General features: G+C 37.9%; 1 protein-coding gene across 2 annotated transcripts in view; it reads right to left on the reverse strand.

The window, feature by feature from the left end:
* The window catches only part of STAP1 (signal transducing adaptor family member 1), a 51,912-nt gene extending 35,442 nt beyond the window's left edge, over positions 1–16,470 (reverse strand). Inside the window, exons 1-2 of one of the 2 annotated variants that reach the window (XM_033214552.1) lie at positions 16,243–16,470; positions 4,277–4,348 (exon numbers count right to left, since the gene is read on the reverse strand). In XM_033214552.1, the coding sequence (XP_033070443.1) occupies positions 4,277–4,348; positions 16,243–16,362 (192 nt within the window). In that variant the 5' untranslated portion in view covers positions 16,363–16,470. The remainder of the gene's footprint in view (positions 1–4,276; positions 4,349–16,242) is intronic. The other variant, XM_033214553.1, reaches the window with a different exon arrangement.
* Between the last annotated feature and the right edge of the window lie 5,039 nt (positions 16,471–21,509).

A 21,509-nucleotide genomic window follows, 5' to 3' on the forward strand; every position in this document is an offset into this window, starting at 1 on the left:
AAGTTCATTCCTGATTTGGCTCTCTGTTTGTCTGTTACTGGTGTATAAGAATGCTTGTGATTTTTGCACATTAATTTTGTATCCTGAGACTTTGCTGAAGTTGCTTATGAGCTTAAGGAGCTTTTGGGCTGAGACAATGGGGTTTTCTAAATATACAATCATGTCATCTGCAAACAGGGACAATTTGACTTCTTCTTTTCCTAACTGGATACCCTTGATTTCTTTCTCTTGCCTGATTGCCCTAGCCAGAACTTCCAACACTATATTGAATAGGAGCGGTGAGAGAGGGCATCCCTGTCTTGTGCCAGTTTTCAAAGGGAATTTTTCCAGTTTTTGCCCATTCAGTATGATATTGGCTGTGGGTTTGTCATAAATAGCTCTTATATTTTGAGGTACATTCCATCAATACCGAATTTATTGAGCGTTTTTAGCATGAGGGGCTGTTGAATTTTGTCAAAAGCCTTTTCTGCATCTATTGAGATAATCACTCGCCATCAGAGAAATGCAAATCAAAACCACAATGAGATACCATCTCACACCAGTTAGAATAGCAATCATTAAAAAGTCAGGAAACAACAGGTGCTAGAGAGGATGTGGAGAAATAGGAACACTTTTACACTGTTGGTGGGATTGTAAACTAGTTCAACCATTATGGAAAACAGTATGGCAATTCCTCAAGGATCTAGAAGTAGATGTACCATATGACCCAGCCATCCCACTACTGGGTATATACCCAAAGGATTATAAATCATGCTGCTATAAAGACACATGCACACGTATGTTTATTGCGGCACTATTCACAATAGCAAAGACTTGGAATCAACCCAAATGTCCATCTGTGACAGACTGGATTAAGAAAATGTGGCACATATGCACCATGGAATAATATGCAGCCAGAAAAAAGGATGAGTTTGCGTCCTTTGTAGGGACATGGATGCAGCTGGAAACCATCATTCTTAGCAAACTATCACAATAACAGAAAACCAAACACCGCATGTTCTCACTCACAGGTGGGAACTGAACAATGAGATCACTTGGACTCGGGAAGGGGCCTATCATGGGGAGGGGGGAGGGGGTAGGGATTGCATTGGGAGTTATATTTGATATAAATGACAAATTGATGGGTGCTGACGAGTTGATGGGTGCAGCACACCAACATGGCACAAGTATACATATGTAACAAACCTGCACATTATGCACATGTACCCTAGAACTTAAAGTATAATAATAATAAAAAAAGACTATTGTGTATTTTTCTAATTGTGTACTATACATTGTTCATATCAGTAATATTTATAACAAGTTTATGTACATATATATTCATACTTTTTTCCAGAAAGCTATTCAACATTTACTACACACCACTGATTATGGCAATCCTATTAATAAATTCCTATCCTATCCAAGATAATAAAAATATTTGTTCTGAGAATCTGGTCAATTTCCACTCTCTATATGCAACAGGCTTGCCTTCTAGTAGTAGAAAGAACCACCTGTAGTAAGTGTAGTAGGGTTTTTATGATATATATATATATTTTTTTTTACTAAATTAGCCTCATTCTTGAGTTCTTTTTATCTTTTTATGTTTCTTTCAGCTGTGCCCAATATAACTTATTTTACTGTATATTTGTAAGTCTTATTTTTCTAAGTAGGACATAAAAATAGATACGTAATTTTTTCCAAAGCTATTTCTATATTGATGAGGTTGAGAGTAAGTTTGAGTTGGCCTAGTTATTTTCAGTTTAACCATTCCACAATGTATATATACTTTAAAACATCATGTTGTACATAATAAACAATTTTATATGTCAGTTTTAAAAATAAATAAATTTTAAAAATATGGAAGGAGAGGCACAAGGGAAGAAAGAATCTAAAATTAAGCAGAAATATTTTTTCTGAGGGATTGTCTAGATCAAGCTCAGTGAGTTTTGCTGCAACGAAGGAGGAAGCAACAGAGGAAGAGGAGGCAGTTAGATGGAGTGCAGTAGCCTGATCCATTGATTAGAGGAAAGGAAGTCATATCTTTTTGTTGTTATTTGTATCTTGTGAAGAGGCTTAAAGGTCATCTGTCTAACCTCAATGACATCTGATGGCATCTCTGCCAGGGTATCCTTTCATTAGTCATCCAGTCTGTGTTCAAACATCTCTAACATGGAACTCATGCCTCCTGAGCACCTCTGCCTACTAGCCAGTTTTTTCTTGTAAAGCCACAGCTTTCCTCCAATTTTCATCCATTGCTCCTAATCTCTTCTTTTTGGAATAACATGAAACAAATTCAGTGACCCTTTCACATGACTTCCTGACAGCCTTTCAAATATTTAAAGGCAGCTTTAAATTCTTCCTTTTTGTAAGATAAAAATCTACACTTCTCACCTTGTCTATCCCAGTGCTTTCTTCTGAGACTGTCACTTTAAGAAGTTCCCAAAAGGTCTGTATACTTGTAACAAAAATTGGTAGATGGGCAATTCTGAGTCATTTCATTATAACAATCTCTTCATGGCATGGTAATGAAGAAGGCTGGCTTAGGAGAAGACCTGGAGTATACCTTTCATATTACCTGTATGACCTTGTACAATTTCTTAATCTTTAAACTTCACTAATCTCATCTATAAAGCCAGAATTAAAATAGCACCCATTCTGCAGAGTTGTGAGAATTAAATTAGACAATGCATGTAAAATGCCTGAATGCTGACTATGTGCCAGCTACTGTCTTAGGTCCTTACATGTGCTATCTCATTTAGTTATTTTGAGAACCTTATAAAATAGACTACTATTTTTATTCTAATTTTAGAGATTTGAAGACTGTGTTGGAGATCTTTTGTTTGCTCTTTTAGATTCACTTTTATTCCTTCATCACCTAACACTCTGCATCTGGAGAGAGACTTGTATGGACAACATCAAGGAGCTCCGTACCCTTTGAGTTCCTATTGGGTTGGACCACTAGAGAACAGTGGCAGGAGATCAGAAGAGTGAGGGTGGATATTTATTACCCTGCGTAGTTTCTCCCTCAATCAAAGATCATACTCTCCTCAAGGCAGTCATCTCCATACAATTCTCACTACTTTCCCACTCTTTGCTCTCAATCCTACATGTGGTAATGGACACAGGGATTTTGTTGTACTATCTTTGTAATTTTCCTACACCCTGTTCACTGCTTTGCATATTTGTTAAAACTTTATTAAATTCTCTTCAAATTGCCCAATTTGAGATGTCTTCTGTTTCCTACCAGTTTCCTGTCTGATAACACTGAGACAGAGAGGTCGGTAACTGGCCCAGGATTCTGCAGTTAACAGTGGCAGGGCTAGGACAAACACCCAGGCAGGCTGTCGGAAGAGACCAGGCTCTCGATTACTAAGCTTTACTGCCTCTTGCCATGTAGTAAGTGAGCAACAATTGTTAGCTCTCTCACTTACTGTGCATTAGAAAAGGTTAGAATGAAAGCTTTTTTATATTTACTGACATCAGTGGGAAATTGGAATGCACAAAAGAGGAATTAATTTTGTAAAATTTATTATGGCATTTGAAAACATTCTACATTACACGGGTTATTTTTCGTCTCTTTCATTAGATGTTGGTTTCTAATAATGAGGTCCTAAGAAGTGTGGGCTACTATATCCAGATCCAGAATGTTTATATTTAATCAAGTTACTGGCTCAGAAAATCTCTTATAAATATAGTGTTCCAAGGTAGGTAAGCATTTACCACTAAAATACTATATCTTATTCCTGGAAGAACTGCAACATACAATCAGAATTTGAAATTAATATGAATAAATAAATCTCAGAATCCTTTATTGTTATTCTCATGTTTAAGCTCTTAGAAGTCCTGCTTTGTGAAATATGTTTTTGTCTTTTCAGAAAACTTAAATAGTGGCTTTGCACGCTCTGGAGATCGTTTTCTTCCTTTCCAATTATAAATGCATGCTACAGCAAGATAAAAAATGGGAGAAATTGAAGCTATCACTTGGTATTAAGCAATATATGTGCAGATGTCTTGTTAAAATTTTTCACTTTTTAACTAAGTTTAGTTATCAGAATCAGAAAGAAAAGAATGAAAAGTAAAAAACATGAGTCAATATCTTCTTCTGAATTGCCCAGGAAAATTTGCCATTGTTCCTGTCATCATTGATGGCCTTCACAGTTTTAAACTTTCTTTTTTGAATTAATTTTACCAGAGCATCTTTATTCTTGGATAACAGAAAATGCAAAATGAATAATACGCTATGTGACAAGGTTGTATTGGGAAACAATGGAATCAGCTGAACATGTTTACTTACTATTGTACTCTTTTTGTCGGTATAAAAGAAAAGTGTAGTTCCTCTCAACTCTGTCCAGTAATGCTCATACTCCTGTGGGAAAGAAATCATAAGCCTTATTTCATTAGTGTATATTCAACTATTTTTCTAATAATATTACTCTTTGTAACTTTCTTAATTGCTTGTGTGATATAAGAAGACTTCTTTATCCTGGATAATTCTAATTTTTATAGCTTAATTTTACATTTAATTATTTTCATTTTTTGAGATAGGTTCTGTGGTCTCAATATGTCACCCAGGCTGGACTCTCCCAACTCCTGGGCTCAAGGAATTCTTCTGTCTTCCCCTCCAAGTAGCTGGGACTACAGGCATATGCCACCATGCCTGGCTTATGCTTAACATTTATTTTCCTTCCTTCCACCCTCCCTCTTGCCTCGCCTCGCCCCTCCCCACCCCGCCCCGCCCCGCCCCGCCTCGCCCCGCCTCGCCTCGCCTCGCCTCGCCTCGCCTTTCCTTTTTTTTCTCTTTTTCCCCTTCCTTCCTTCCTCTTTCTTTCTTTCTTCTTTCTTTCTTTCTTTTCTTTTCTTTCTTTTTTTTCTTTTCTTTCTTTCTTTCTTTCTTTCTTTCTTTCTTTCTTTCTTTCTTTCTTTCTTTCTTTTTTCTTTTCTTTTCTTTTCTTTCTTTTCTTTTTTTTCTTTTCTTTCTTTCTTTCTTCTGAGTCTGGCTCTGTCACCCAGGCTGGAGTATAGTGGTACAATCATGGCTCACTGCAGCCTTGAACTCCTGGGCTCAAGCAGTCCTCCCACTACAGCCTCCAGAGTAGCTAGGACTACAGGCCCATGCCACCACTTGATTAAATCATTATCAAATTTATTTTAGTATAAAGTTTCAGATAAGGATATACAATCATGTGCCACAAAAAGATATTTTGGTCAATGACAAATTGCCTATATGACAGTGGTCCCATAAGATACAACGGCACTGAAAACTTCCTGTCAACTGTCATAATATTGTAGCGCAATGCATGACTCAGGTGTTTGTGGTGATGATGGCAAACAAACCTACTGCATTTCCAGTCAAACAAAAATATAGGACATATAATTATGTACAGTAAATAATACTTGTTAATGATTAATAAATGACTATATTACTGGTTTAGGTACTTACTACACTATACTTTTGATCATTGTTTTAGAGTGTACTACTTCTACTTTGAAAAAACATAACTAACTATGAAGCAGTCTCAAGCGCATTCTTCAGGAGGTATTCCTAAAGAGGACATTGCTGTTATAGAGATGACAGCTCCATGCATGTTATTACCCCAAAGGCCATGCACTGGGGCTGGGCATGGTGGCTCACGCCATAATCCCAACACTTTGGGAGGCTGAGGTGGGCGACTCCCTTGATGCCAGGAGTTCCAGACCAGCCTGAACAACATGGCAAAACCCCGTCTATATCTAAAAATACAAAAATTAGCCAGGCGTTGTGATGTGCACCTGTAATCCCAACTACTCAGGAGACTGAGGCAGGAGAATTTCGTGAATTAATACATGTAAAGCACTTAGCAGAGTACATGGCTCATAGTTGGGGTTCAATAAATAGTACATATTATTGACAGATCAAGAAAATGTGAGAAATTGATAATTTAACACCATCAAAGCTGAATTTTGAAATCCAAATCTTATTCATATGGTGAATGAATTTAGTGAATTAATACATGTAAAGCACTTAGCAGAGTACATGGCCCATAGTTGGGGTTCAATAAATAGTACATATTATTGACAGATCAAGAAAATGTGAGAAATTGATAATTTAACACCATCAAAGCTGAATTTTAAAATCCAAATCTTATTCATATGGTGAATATTTAATTATGAATACATTCATATTACTCTGGATTCTACAGAAATATGACTTTTGAAGTTTAAAGTACGTAAATAACCTAGTCAAACTCCCATTTCATTCAAGTGAGTCTATTTAAATAAATACAAAGAGTGACTATATTACAAAAGAATGGCAAGTAAGTTTTAAAAATAAAATCCTTTCACATCTAAAGATTTACCTTCATATGCGGCTTTTTCCAAAAGTGTGTTTTTAAACATTCCAGTTATTTTAATAAACATGTTAATCATTCCTTCCTTTATAGTTTGATAAGCTGATGTTTTACAACTTATTGAACCATCATGACATATATTGGTGATTAATATAAGAAAGTTATATAATGGGTTCTCTTTTTTTTTTTTTTTTTTTTTTTTTTTTGAGACGGAGTCTTGCTCTGCCGCCCAGGCTGGAGTGCAGTGGCCGGCTCTCAGCTCACTGCAAGCTCCGCCTCCCGGGTTCACGCCATTCTCCTGTCTCAGCCTCCCGAGTAGCTGGGACTACAGGCGCCCGCCTCGTCGCCCGGCTAGTTTTTTGTATTTTTTAGTAGAGACGGGGTTTCACCGTGTTAGCCAGGATGGTCTCGATCTCCTGACCTCGTGATCCGCCCGTCTCGGCCTCCCAAAGTGCTGGGATTACAGGCTTGAGCCACCGCGCCCGGCCTAATGGGTTCTCTTTTATTGTTCATGTGAAGATACTTTGTTTTATGGTATTTTGTGTCTCTTCAATATTGACATATCCTTTATGTTTTTTAGCCAGTAAAATGTTTGTCAGCTCTTCAGAATTTATATGCTTATTTTCTCAAATAGTGACAACTCTGCAACTCAATCTTGCTTTTAATTCCCTGGCTACCAGGAAGCTCAAGATTAAATTCATTTTGAACTACAATCACCTTTTTTTTCTTACGTTTTTGGTAGAACTCTTTTCTTTCTTTGTCTTCATGGCTAATAAGATAGTATATCAGTTAGCTTCTCCCATGTAACAAGTCACCCTGTAACTTAGTGGACTAAAATAAGCAAATGATTTCTCTTTCTCACCATTCTATGGTTGGCTGATGACCTTTCTGATCTGGGCTTACTTGGCTATGGCTGAATGGTCTAAGGTGGCCTCACTTACTTGTCTAGGGTCTTAGCTGGGAAGGCAGGAATGACGGGGAAGAGACGGACAACTGGAGTCTCACTCTATCTGCTCTCTTATCCAGTCAGCTAGCCTAGACTTGACACAGGCTGGCAAAAGGATTCCCAGGAAAAAGAGAACAAACCCAATGGGCAAGCTAATTCTAAGCCTCTGCTTGTGTCACATTTACCAACACATGTCACATAACCCAATCCAGATTCAAAGGGTAGAAATTTATTGTTTGCTGTAAGTTCAATTTTAAAAAATAAAATAAAGATTAGAGAAATAGATTCAGCCTCTTTGTAGGATGAGCAGAAAAGTCATATTTCAAAGAGAAGTACATAGGGTAAGACTTGAACAAATTGGTAGTGTGACTGCAGCAATAAACCTCAGGGGCACATTGGAATTTGGGACAATGTATCTTTGTTCAAGCCCTGCTGTGTTTTCACTCTGTCCTCCCCCAGGTTGAGAACTGGTTATAACATGTAATGAACCTTCTGATGCCTCTTGAACCAAGAACAAATTGCCATAGAAAAGAACAATTCAAAAGGGCACATGATTGGAGGATCAGCCAATAAATGGTCCTCAAAGAAGCAGTTATAAAACTAGGCAAAGGGATTCTCTCTCTTGTCTGAAATTGAGATGCCCAATATATACCTGACACATCTCTGAGTCAAGAAGTTGAATAGGACAAGAAAACACATCTTAATTTCAACCCCATTCAAAGTCTTTTCTTTCCTTCTTTTTATATAGGATATAAAGTGTTATTGCTAAACAGTATCCCTTTACCTGTCTTTCTACCAGCTTCTTATACTTTCTAATCTATTAATCTACTCTATTTTTATTTCATTTTATTTTTTGATGGAAGTCTCACTTACTCTGTTGCCCAGGCTAGAGTGCAGTGACATGATCTTGGCTCACTGCAGCCTGCTCCCCTCTGGGTTCAAGCGATTCTCCTACCTCAGCCTCCCCAGTAGCTAGGACTACAGGCATGTGCCATCATGCCCGGCTAATTTTTATATTTTTAGTAGAGATGGAGTTTCACCATGTTGGGCAGGCTGGTCTCTAACGCCTGACCTCAAGTGATCTGCCCACTTCAAACTCCCAAAGTGCTGGGATTACAGGCATGAGCCACCATGTCCAGCCTACTTTCTAATCTATTCTGCTCAGTGCGGCCAGGGTGAATTATCTCCTTCGCAGAGAGTAGGACTGAATATGTAATAGGTATGTTTGGGAAGCAGCAAGCTCAACTCAGCCCCTTCCTGTTCTCTCTCAGCTCAGTCTACCAGGAGAGAGGGAGTATACTGCTGTGTTCCCTGCCATGTGGTAAAGGGCCTCCAAGAGGTTCAGGCTTGTGGTTCTTAATCTGAGCCAGTGACTTGATGTAGCTCAAGGATACCCAAATCTGGAGTAACATATTAGCATAGCTTTGGCCTTAAATCTAAACTACACATTGATAATTTGTCAATAATAAAAGTAACTAACTGATCTTCATTTGTGTGATTTCTGTGTCTGGCTGGCTTCAAACTTGGGAGAAGAAAAAGTCTAATAAAAGAGTATATAAAAAATGGAAAGAGAGGGAAGAGAGCCAGGCGCGGTGGCTCATGCCTGTCATCCCAGCACCTTGGGAGGTTGAGGCGGGCAGGTCACCTGAGGTCAGGAGTTCGAGGCCAGCCTTGCCAATGTGGTGAAACCCTGTATCTATAAAAAATATGAAAATTAGCCGGAGTAGTGGTAGACACCTGTAATCCTAGCTACTCGGGAGGCTGAGACAGGAGGCTCTCTTGAACCCAGGAGGTGGAGGTTGCAGTGAGCAGAGATCGCGCCACTGCACTCTAGCCTGGGCGACAGAGCAAGACTCTGTCTCGAAAAAAAAAAAAAGAATAAAAAAGCAGTTGGGTTTGGAGGAAGAGAAGTGGGTGTGACTGCCTATGTAGCTTCTTTTTGAAATTATGAAAATGTTGCGAAATTAGATACTGGTGATGGTTGTATAAGTTTGTAAATATATCAAAAGACACTGAATAATAATAATTATTATTGTGTCTCCTATATGAGAGTTCACTTTAAGGGACCAAAAATAGGAGTACCCCATAAACACAACCCCACCTCCTGCTATTGCTCCATAGGGTTGTTAAATAATTGAATGGACTAATAATGTATGTATGTAAAGCACCGAAGACCTGGGACATAGCAAGTATTTAATAAATGTTGGGCACTTTAAAAAAAGAGAAGAAAAGAAAAAGAAGAGCATTGCCTCAACACTCACATTATTGGCAAGAATTTTGCATTTTTTATTGGTCACATAATACTTCTTCCATGTGGTGCTTTGTATGTGTGGGTGTGATAGCAGTATCTAAAAATTTCTAACATAGGTCTCTTTCAATGACAATATGTATGAGAAGGAGGAAATATTTTGCAAACCAGAATAATGAAACCTGTTGTCATTCCTATGTAAAATCACCCTTTCGTGTTTTGTCAAATAAAGAGATTTAAAAATCCATTGAGAAATCTGGCTTGAGAAGTTGCTAATATATACTGGCACTATGATCAGATAGCTGTTCTGTAAAAACCATATGGGAGTGACTAGTTTGTTTCACTCTATTAAAAAATAGTTGAACTTTCTCAGATCTGACTTATAATTACATAACAAAACAATTAAAATTTGTCTTGCAAGTTGGTTTGTTTCTTTGCTTATCAGACCAACTCTTTTTAAGGCTTCCCCACCCTGCGTTAATGGTAAACCTCTGCAATGAAAGGAGTAAATCAAGGCTATCCTGTTTTTTGGAGCTAGGAAGCAGGTGAGGAAGAGTGCAGGAGGAGATGGGAATGTAGAGAATGCATATTGTTCCGAGAACTTTATCATCTGTGTAGTTTGTTTGTTTTGAGATCGAGTCTCCTTCTGTCTTCTGTCGCCCAGGGTGGAATGCAGTGGTGTGATTTCGATCTCTGCTCACTGAAACCTCTGCCTCCCAGGTTGAAGCCATTCTCCCACCTCAGCCTCCCAAGTAGCTGGGATTACAGGCACATACCACCATGCCTGGCTAATTTTTGTGTTTTTAATAGAGACAATTTCACCATGTTGGCCAGGCTGGTCTCGAACTCCTGACCTCACATGATCCGCCCGCCTCAGCCTCCCAAAGTGTCATTTGTGTAATTTTACTAAAGTATGGCTTCTAAGATCTAGTCCACCTCCAGGACTGTATGATTCCTGGAGGAAAAAAATAGAGAAAACCCTGAAGTCAAAGCGTACCACTCTGTTCATCTTCCTAATCAGCCTCATAAGTACAGTATTACCCTGCCATAAGGTATAAAAACTAGCATTACTGATAACCAGTAAAGGTTTATTGAATTCCCTCTGTATGTACATGCAGACCTCCATGGTACTACTGAAAAAAATTATAGAGGTGTTCAATCTCAAAAGAACGATATGATTTGGGTAGAGTTAAATAGGGAAAAATGGGAGTTTTATGGGTAAGCAAACATATATAGTTGTGGAAAGGATTAAGGATTTATTAAATGGGGGGAAAAACAAGTATAAAGGCACTGAATTGAAAGCAAAGGCAGCCCTTTAGGAAAAGTAAGGTTACAAATAGCATTAGACTCTGTGAACTGCAAATACAGCTGCAAACCTAAGGACAGACCAAACTGGTATTCAGTATGCAGAGACTTACAGGTCACAGTCTTCATTTCATTTCTGATAAGATGTAATAAATACACTTATAAGCTGAGTCATTTACAAATATCAGTCTCAATAAAAAAACATCTAGGTACCTATTCATATCTAGAGGAATACTTAAAAATTAAAAAAATTAATTTGGAAGGACATATCTTTGGAATGAAGCACAAACCTTTTTTTTTTTTTTAACAATCGTTTTGTGTTAAATTACTGACATAAGAAAAGAGACTAAAATAAGACTTCTGAATTTATCACTAGCTTAACTAGGAAACCTACAATCAAATGGAATTAGAACTTGAGTTTCAGAAGCAGCATAGTCAAGTGCATCACAATCAAATCCAAGCTAGCCTCCTTAATGGAACAGGAACCTTGAATAAACTCTGTGGCCAGAACTCACTCATTTGTTTATTTGGGGTTGATTTAGAGATACAGGGTCTCGCTCTGTTGCTCAGGCTGGGGTGCAGTGGTGCAATCATAGCTCACTGCAGCCTCGAACTCCAGGGCTCAAGTGATCCTACCACTTCAGCCTCCCGAGTAGTTGAGAATACAGGGTGTGCCACCACGCCCGGCTAATTTTTTGATTTTGTAGAAAAGGGGTTTCGCTATGTTGCCTAGACTGATCTCCAGCTCCTGGCCTCAAGCAATCCTCCTGCCTTGGCCTCCATAAGTGCTGGGATTACAGGCATGAGCCAGCATGCCCCACCTACTCACTCATTTGTGAAGTGAATAAAATAATTTCTACGCAGAAGAGTTACTGTAAGGATCAGAGAGACAGAACACTAAGAGCCTAGAATAGTATCCATTGTATGTTATACCTCAAAAGGTTGTACTCATTATTGTATAGTCCACTTAGTCATTGGAGCAACCTATTCAGCTATGCAAGAGAGTACTTATTCTTTTCAGAAAGGAGGGAACAGATTTAAAAATGTGAAGGAATAGCCCAAATTCTAGAATTGGACTGATACTTTTATCTCTTGACTCCCCAGTGCTCTTCTCTCATTAATATAACTAGCAAAAGTGAATTAACTATCAAAAATGAATTACAATGCAAGCTCCAGTTAAGTTTCTCTTCCCCTCTCCCCAATAAAAAGCTCTCATTGTTTCTTTTTTTGTGAGCAAATAAAGTACATTTACCTAAGGAAGAACGTTGTATAGTGGTCTCCAAAATGGGATGCATAAATTCCAAAGGTGTGCAAGATGATCCATTGGGAGAGAAAATTTTAGAATATTTAATTATATTTTATGTTTCTTAATTCATTTTTTATATATCTTAATTTACATGGAGTAATAGTATGGGACTATATATGTTTATAATTTCTAAATGAATCAATATTCTTATATTAAGGATCTGTGCTCAAAATGTTTCCCTGAAAGGAGTGTATTATTTTAAAATTAGGAGATTACTGCCATAGAGAACTGTGTGTGAGTACAACTTAGCCCTAAAAATTTTCCTTTTTTTTTTCGAGACGGGAGTTTCGTTCTGTCACCCAGGCTGGAGTGCGGTGGCACGATCTTGGCTCACTGCAACCTCTGCCTCCCGGGCTCAAGCTATTCTCCTGCCTCAGCCTTCCCAATAGCTGGGATACAGGCGTGTGCCACCACACCCAGTTAATTTTTGTGTTTTTAGTAGAGACGGAGTTTCACTAAATGAATTAGAGGTGAGTAGAATATTAGTCAGAGGAATACGATTTTGATATAGTTATGATGATCCCATGCTTATGTTCAGGTTAATAAGACATATTACACACACTGTTTTTGTTGTTGTTTTGAGACGAAGTCTCGCTCTGTAGTCCAGGCTGGAGTGCAGTGGCGCGATCTTGGCTCACGGCAAGCTCCGCCTCCCAAGTTCACGCCATTCTCCTGCCTCAGCCGCCCCAGCAGCTGGGACTACAGGCTCCCGCCCCCACGCCCAGCTAATTTTTTTGTATGTTTAGTAGAGATGGGGTTTCACCGTGTTAGCCAGGATGGTCTCCGTCTCCTGACCTCGTGATCCGCCCGCCTCAGCTTCCTAAAGTGCTGGGATTACAGGCGTGAGCCACCGCGCCCAGTCAACACACACAGTTTTTTGTTTTGTTTTTTTTTTTAACTTCAGCACATCACAGATTGAAGGAATTATGAGACGTTGCCCAAACTCTCTCTTATTTTCTTTTTCTTCTTTCTTTCTTTCTTTTTTTTTTGACAGAGTCTCGCTCTGTTGCCAGACTAGAGTGCAGTGGTGTGATCTCGGCTCACTGCAACCTCTGCCTCCCGGGTTCAAGTGATTCTCCTGCCTCAGCCTCCCTTGTAGCTGGAACTGCAGGCATGTGCCACCACACCCAGCTAATTTTTGTATTTTTAGTAGAGACGGGGTTTCACCATGTTGACCAGGTTGGTCTCGATCTCCTGACCTCGTGATCTGCCCACCTGGGCCTCCCAGAGTGCTGGGATTACAGGCACGAGCTATGGCGCCTGGCCCACCCAAACTCTCTCTTATTTTCAAAGGTCCCAGAAAAATGAGCAATTTTCCCATTTGTAAGAACTGCGAGGCCATTGGTATTCCACTGTGGCATTTAATAGTTTTTGTTATCAAATACATCTTCCTGGTTAATCCAGAATCATAGTGATGTGGTTTAAATAAATCTTCCCACATTATCTTTTCCGTAAAGATTATGTGTTTTTCATGGGTTCTTGACCTCAGATTTAGAAACCTTCTAGAATTGCATGCAAAATGGTATACGTTGGTACATTTTCCTGGGGAAAAGCTCTTTAATACTTAAAAGTGCTCCACAAAAAAAATGACTAAGAAACACCTCTCAACATTTAGTGCCTTTATAGACCAGGTTACTCTTCAATTATATTTTTTCTAGTTTAAATGTTCTGAATGACTTTGGCAGAGACCCAACTTTACATTTTGCAGAGCCTCTCAACTTCCTCCAGCCAGTCAGCTCCGAAGATTAGTTGGCTATATACCTTTGGCTCACCTTCTGTTCAAAGATTCCCTGGCACTTTGCTGCCAATTGCTTGGAATTTCCACTTATTTTCCTTAGATTTTTCTCATAGCTACTATTTTCAAGAGCTCTAGTTATCACCATGCTCACTCTCCTTTGAGCCATATTACTTGTAGACCTCAAACTAATTTTAGCACATGAATAAGAATATGGTAAGTGATGAAAAGGTAAGAGAATGAATCTAACCTTTAGTGTGAGCCAGGTGTTTTACATATGCTATCCCTGAAACCACAACATAAATAGGCATTATTGTCATCCTCTTGCTCTCTTCTCCCTGACATACAAGTAAAAGGTACTTTGTAGCCTAACTCAGTGGCCCACACCTGTAATTCTAGCACTTTGGGAAGCCAAAGTGGGCAGGTTGCTTGAGCCCAGGAGTTTGAGACCAACCTGAACAACGTGATGAAACCCTGTCTCTATAAACAATACCAACATTAGCTGAGTGTGGTACCCACTTGTAGTCCCAGCTACTCAGGAGGCTGAGGCAGGAGAATCACCAGAGCCGGGGATGTTGAGGCTACATGACTAGTGATTGCACCACAGCACTCCAGCTTGGGCAACAGAGAAGATACTGCCACACACACACACGCGCGCGCACACACACACACACACACAAAGGTACTTTATTATAAATTCAAATAGAAACACAAGTTAATTTCATTGGAAATATTTATGCCTATGGTTATTCACTCTGCTTCAAATAATGCTTTCTAAGAGAAGGTAAAGAGTAGAAATTCAGTAAGGAAGACATCATTCCTACTATATTAAACCTCTTGAAAATAAAATCTTTGTGTTTTTTTCATGTTCTCCAGAAATAAAAGTGATGCTTGGTGCATAGAAGGCACACAATAAGTGCTGAGTGAATAAATTGCTTGAATTTGTCCCTACTGTGTCCCAGAATGTGCCTTAGGAGGCAAGTAGCAAGTAGTGTACTCTCTATCTTATAGTTGAAGAAACAGTCTCAAGGAGATTAAGTAACTTGCACAAGATAACGAGCAGTAAGTGGCAAAACCATCAGATAAAGACACTCTAAAATTCTTATTCTTTCTGCTAACCATACCAATGACATGCCTTCTTTAAGCATTTTAAGAAAAACTGCTATCATAAACAGTTATTACAAACACCTTGGAAAACATTCAATGAACAACCAAATTTAAATTACAAATTAGAATTTTTTTTTTTCTCAACTTCCCTTTCCTGGCAAAGTGTGACTATGTGGCTTACCTGTGGTGACAAGACAAGATTGAATTTACATTAAAAGCATGTAGGAACAACCTGAAAATATTCTAATATAACTGAAAGATAATTATTTATGCATGTTTAACATCCATAACAGAATACAAATTACCATATCTTTACTCTCAAATAGTAAATGATCTGATTATATATGTAAGAAATATGAATATGCTATTACAGATTTTTCATATATATAATTTTTCCATAAGTATTCATAAATCCTCAGAAAATAAATTTTATCATCATTAAACATTTCTGATGGAATTTCTGAAAACCTTAAAATTTTTCTAGTTTTAGTCAATATACAATTTCATAAAATTTGACCTAAGTTAATGATTTTTTTCTTTAATAACAGGCAATTTTGGGCTCATTTCTCTAATTAATTTCAAGTCATCCATAATTACTATTTTAAAAGTAATGATTTTAACTAACTATAAGTTTTAATTATTACATTTAAAAATACAGAATGCTTCATGGATTTTCTTAGAGCAAAGGTATTTGTGTAGCTTAGTGTACTTAATATCCACAGTAGTACCCCAAAAATTAAAAGCCACTATCTTGAATAGTATTATAGAACATATAACACTATATAATGTTAAACAGTACGAACTTTGTCATTTTAACAATTTTTACAAAAGCCATTTAATAATTTGATCATTATAAACTTCAAATGACTGAGAACAGGAGCAGGTTTAATTTCAATAATGATATCATTTTATCTTAATGGTACATCTCATCATTGAAGCATAGCAATAAATTGTGGAGAAAATACAGGAAACATTTTATCTCCCAAGCCAAAATCTTCTGTGATATTTAAATGAATTCTTTGGAAATTTAGCTTATTGAATTTTCTATATTAGTGCCTTAATATTACAACCTGTGTTATTATACATATTATATATTCATAGACATACAGGTTTAAGCCAGACATTGTATTTAAATTATGAAAAATTGGAATCATTTCTGAGCTCAAAGAAGAGAAGATGATTTAATTTCAACAGAAACAAGGGGGTCTCAACACATCACATCACCATGAAATAAATATTAAATTAAAACAGAAGTCTTAGGTTTAACATTATCATGTATAGACTCACCCGGTATCCTGACCGCTTGACTAACAAAAAACCTTCGAAGTACAAAGGTAGAGCAGTAATCTTTAACCTTTCCTGGAAGATCCTGCGAGGGGCTGGTTTTGGGGGTTTCGTAGCCATCATACCCCTTTCTTTGGTGTGTGGTTTGGTTTCTTGTCTCAAGCAAAATGAAATCCTCCTTGTGTGAGAGGAAAAGGCAACTGTTCAAAGAGGAAGTCCCAAATTGCTTTTTAACCACCAACAGGACACACACACACACGCACACACACACACTTTTTTTTCCATTACTTTTTGTGAGGTAAGAAAGAACAGGTGTAATCTGACTTTTAGAGAGCAATCTCTGAGTAATCTACATGTGCTTAGATTTAAAGCAGCAAAATAAACAGAAGATTAACATCACCAAAGATGAAAGAAACAGGTGTAGAGATTGTGAACTTGGCCAGGCGCGGTGGCTCAAGCCTGTAATCCCACCACTTTGGGAGGCCGAGACGGGCGGATCACAAGGTCAGGAGATCGAGACCATCCTGGCTAATACGGTGAAACCCCGTCTCTACTAAAGAATACAAAAAACTAGCCGGGCGACGAGGCGGACGCCTGTAGTCCCAGCTACTTGGGAGGCGGAGGCAGGAGAATGGCGTGAACCTGGGAGGCGGAGCTTGCAGTGAGCTGAGATCTGGCCACCACACTCCAGCCTGGGCGCCAGAGCCAGACTCCGTCTCAAAAAAAAAAAAAAAAAAAAGAGATTGTGAACTTTAGGGGAGACATCAAGAACATAGTTATTCTTTCTACCTTTGTTTTTGTTTACTGCTGTCCATTTTTATTTGCAGAAGACATGACTTGAATAAACTCTGCTTCATTAAAAATTGCTTCATATAATAATTTTATTAGTACTATTTCTGTTGGTTAAATATTTCAGGGCCAAATTTTGTGTAAATAAAAAAAATAGTTCTATCTCATGCCCATTTGATGCTTCACTAAATATAAACCACAGTTATGGGAACATGGAATATGGAATTTTTTTCTTTTTTCTTTTTTTATTTTTGCCAGTAGGTATTCCAAGTACATGAGTTCACAATGAATATTTAGTACTATGTTTTGAATGTGTCCTCCAAAGTTTGTGTATTAGAAACTTAATCCCCAATGCAACAGTGTTTAGAAATAGGACCTTTAGAAGGGGATTAAGTCTTGAGGCATCTGCCCTCATGAATGAATTAATGAATTAATGCTGTGGGAGTGGGTTTCTTTCTCTTTTTTCAGAGGCAGGGTCTTGCTCTGTTGCCCAGGCTGGAATACACTGATGCAATCACAGCTCACTGCAGCCTTGACCTCTCAGGCTCAAACAATCCTCACATATCAGCCTCCCAAGTAGCTGGGACTACAGGGCAAGTGCCACCACTCCTAGCTAACTTTTTCATTGTTTGTATAGATAGTATCTCCCTATGTTGCCCAGGTTAGTCTCGAACTCTTGGGCTCAAGTGATTCTCCTGCTGTGGCCTCCCAAAGTGCTGGGATTACAGGTGTGAGCCATTGCACCTGTCCTGGAAGTGGGTTTTTTTATAAAATCAAGTTTGGCACTTTCTCACATGCTTTCACCCTCTCTTGCTCTTCTATCTTCTGCCATGGAGTGATGCCACATGAAGGGCCTCATCAGATGCTGGCCATGCTCTTTGACTTCCAGCCTCCAGAACCATGAGCCAAATACATGTCTGTTCATTATAAATTACCAGTCTGTGGGTATTCTGTTACGGCAACACAAAGGAGTCTAAGATATTTGGCAAAAAATATCTGGCAGAGAAAGCTGGAAGTTTTCAAACTTTTATTTTGTTCTTTGTGCTTTCTGAGCTGCAGATCATTGATACTATGATTCATGGATGGAGTTCCCACAGTTATCTAGTGAGATTTATACAGCTATACTAGGGCCAAAGTGCACTCAATGGTTGCATGTAGGAAATGGTCCTTAAGAGATTGGATTTGACCTAGCACAGTGCAGGAAATGATGGGAGAAAAGAATATTAGAAGGAATTTTGATTTGTCTTACAGGGGTCCTAAGAATTTCTACCATTGCCTATTTCACACTCAGTATTTCAGAACTACTCTAGATTTAGAACAGCCTGGGCCCAGTGAGACCAGCCTATTATTAGAAATCAGAGCAAGCCAGGATTCTTCAGTCTGATTCTTCTTTCCTAATAGAGAGACTGCATGATTTTCTCTACCAGTATGGGTCCCACTGATCCTGCAGCTCTAGATATGAGATGCCAAATTGTCTACAAAGTAAGGCAGAACAATACAGACTGATTATCAGTAAGTTAGAGAAGAGTGTTCAGATGTATTATCAAAATGAAAATAGAGACAGAAATAGGGAGTTGAAGATCCAAAAAGTACTGCTTTGCTTTTATAAGTTTAGACCTGCTACTTGCTACCGAACCTTCAAATAATAAAATATAAGTCCAACTTAATTTTTTGAGACAAAAACCATAACTATTTTTTTAGTTTCAGTATACTAAGAAAGTGACTTGAATAACAGGAAAACCTCCTGATTTAATATATGACCTAATCCACTTTCTTGGCAGCTGTTAGTTGTTGTAATACAGTGGGGAAGTGAAAGGAAGAATTAAGAATTGAAAAATGAAAAGCAGCAGCAAGGACAGAGAAAGATAGAATGCTGGGAATCACCAGTGATTAGGCACTGACTTTATGGCCAGAAAGTTTCATAGGCAAGAGAAAATAATACCTCTAGAAAAATGTAAAGAGGAGTTTTTTTTTTGTTGTTGTTGTCAAATAAGCAGTTGGTTATGTTTTTTTGCCTTTAAAAAAATAAGCAACAACTTAAAAACAGCTAATCAGACATAGTAAGTTACTTTGGTCTACTGATTTATACATCAAATTTATTTTTAATATACCAAAAATCTCCCTAAAAAAGACTACAAATTGCAAAAATCTTGCTTAAACAATATTAGCCAGTTAGTCTTGTCTGCAATTACTAGTGTCATTGTACCACTGCACCATTACAATGGAAATCCTTTTACAGATATCTCAAGTCTTAGACAGCAAATAATAAATTTGTAGGTAAGGAAATACAGTAGAAAATATGTTTGGACATAGAGCTGAAGCTAATTTTGCTACTAACTGGCTCTGGAGACCTTGAACAAACCACTTGACTTCTCTGGTATCATAGCTTCCTCACCTATACAATGAGGTGATGGACTACATGACTTATTGTCTGAAGAGTTGCAAAAGGCTTTTAAGTGGTCTCCTAGTTTCCACTCTTTTTCTTCTCCGATTCATTTAAAATTCAGCCTAATCAAGATACTCCCCTACTGAAAAGACTTTAATGGATTTTCATTGCTTTTGAGATTTATTTTTAAAATTTTTTCATTGAACATTAAATATTTATTGAATACCAACAATGGGCTCAAGCATGGCACACTGGTCCTTCATAGCAGGGCCCTTTTAAATAATAACTCCTCAAAATATCCTTTGCTCTGGTAATTTCATTTATTCTCAGTTGCCTGAATACCCTATGATCTTCCCTATCTCCTCATACCTTTTCAGTCACTGTACTCTGCTTAGATGCCCCTCCTTCCCTTTGTTTATATGGTAATGTCCTACTCATCCTTCAAGACCCAGGCTGAATCTATCCTTAACTCTGAAGATTTCCTAATTTCCTGAATCTTTCTTCACCCTCCCCCAACACACACAAAAAGGTTATTACTCTCATTTCTGCTTTCCCAACGCACTTTGTATGATTTCTTTCTTATAGTATTTGTCCTGTTGTAGTTATTTGTATACATTCAGTATCAACAAGAAACAGTTTTTCCAAGGGAAAGATTGTGTTGAAGTAGGGGTTGGTTATAAGTAGATTGCAATATCATTTATTTACTGAATAGCTTCCAGATAAAAAATATGATTCTAGTTTGGAGAATTATTAGCTTCCATTGTGACAGGAGTTTCCTTTTTTCTGATATATGTGACCATTGGTTGACATATGATTCTTGTGTTGCCTTGTAGAACAATCATGTTACTATTAAACTATTGGAGCCCAATATTACAGCCATCAGTAGCATCTGTGTCACAGAAGATTGTTAAAAATCAGGTTTTATGGCAAATATAACTTAACGACTTTGGGTAAAGTATAACATTTCACTCATATAAACCAAAATGTCAGTGCTCTATTGAGTCCTCTACGTTATAATGTCATTTGAGTAAAAATCCACCTTTTTTACAATAATTAAGAATCTCTAAAATACTTTTCTATCCATTTATTAGTACTGAATCAATCAAGTCTGAATAGGAGACTCCAACTCTGCTCTAGTACTTCCACATTTCTGACCTTTGTTTTACTTAATATTTATTGATGATTTATTGCCATATGCATTATAATTTGCATTAGTATATTTCGAAGATATTTTAATTGAATACATTTATTTTTGTAACTCATACCTGAAGAATACAGCTTTAATTTTAACCACAGCATGAAATGCTTATCGCTTATCAATGGCTGGTATGAATCCAATACCATCTTTATTATGAGTACATTTTTTATTACTATTGATAGAATTAAGCCACATTTTCTTTTTCTTTTCTTTTCTTTTTTTGAGACTGAGTCTTGCTCTGTTGCCCAGGCTGGAGTGCAGTGGCACGATCTCAGCTCATTGCCACCTCTGCTTCCCGGATTCATACCATTCTCCTGCCTCAGCCTCCTGAGTAGCTGGGACTACAGGTGCTCACCACCACACCTGGCTAATTTTTTGTAGTTTTAGTAGATACAAGGTTTCACCATGTTGGTCAGGCTGGTCTCGAACTCCTGACCTTACATGATCCATCCGCCTTGGCCTCCCAAAGCGCTAGGATTTATAGGCATTAGCCACCACACCCAGACAAGCAGCATTTTCAGTGGAGAAAATGCACATTGTAATACCACAACTCCAGAGATTATCAGACATATAATATGGAGTTTCCTACTCCTTTGCCTGAGACATAGTGAGCCATTGTTACTCAGAAAATGTTTCCCGTAAGTCTTTTGAAACAGAAAAAAAAAGGTGGGCAATCACTGTTACAGCAGTGATATTAGTAGCTCTGTCAGAACAGTGTAATTTGCTAACCCTTATAATTTTCAGTGCAAAGAGTTGGAGCTGGGATGATAAGAGCCTTTCCTAGTTATGTATTTTCAAACTACTTTTGTAATGGAAAATAATATCACTTTTATTACTGAGAAGTAGTTTTTGGATGCCAGGTAGATATAGGACACTGGTTTTCATACTAGGTAACCC

Source organism: Trachypithecus francoisi, unplaced genomic scaffold (genome assembly GCF_009764315.1).
Source record: "Trachypithecus francoisi isolate TF-2019V2 unplaced genomic scaffold, Tfra_2.0 Lachesis_group1, whole genome shotgun sequence".
NCBI classification, from domain to species: Eukaryota; Metazoa; Chordata; class Mammalia; order Primates; family Cercopithecidae; genus Trachypithecus; species Trachypithecus francoisi.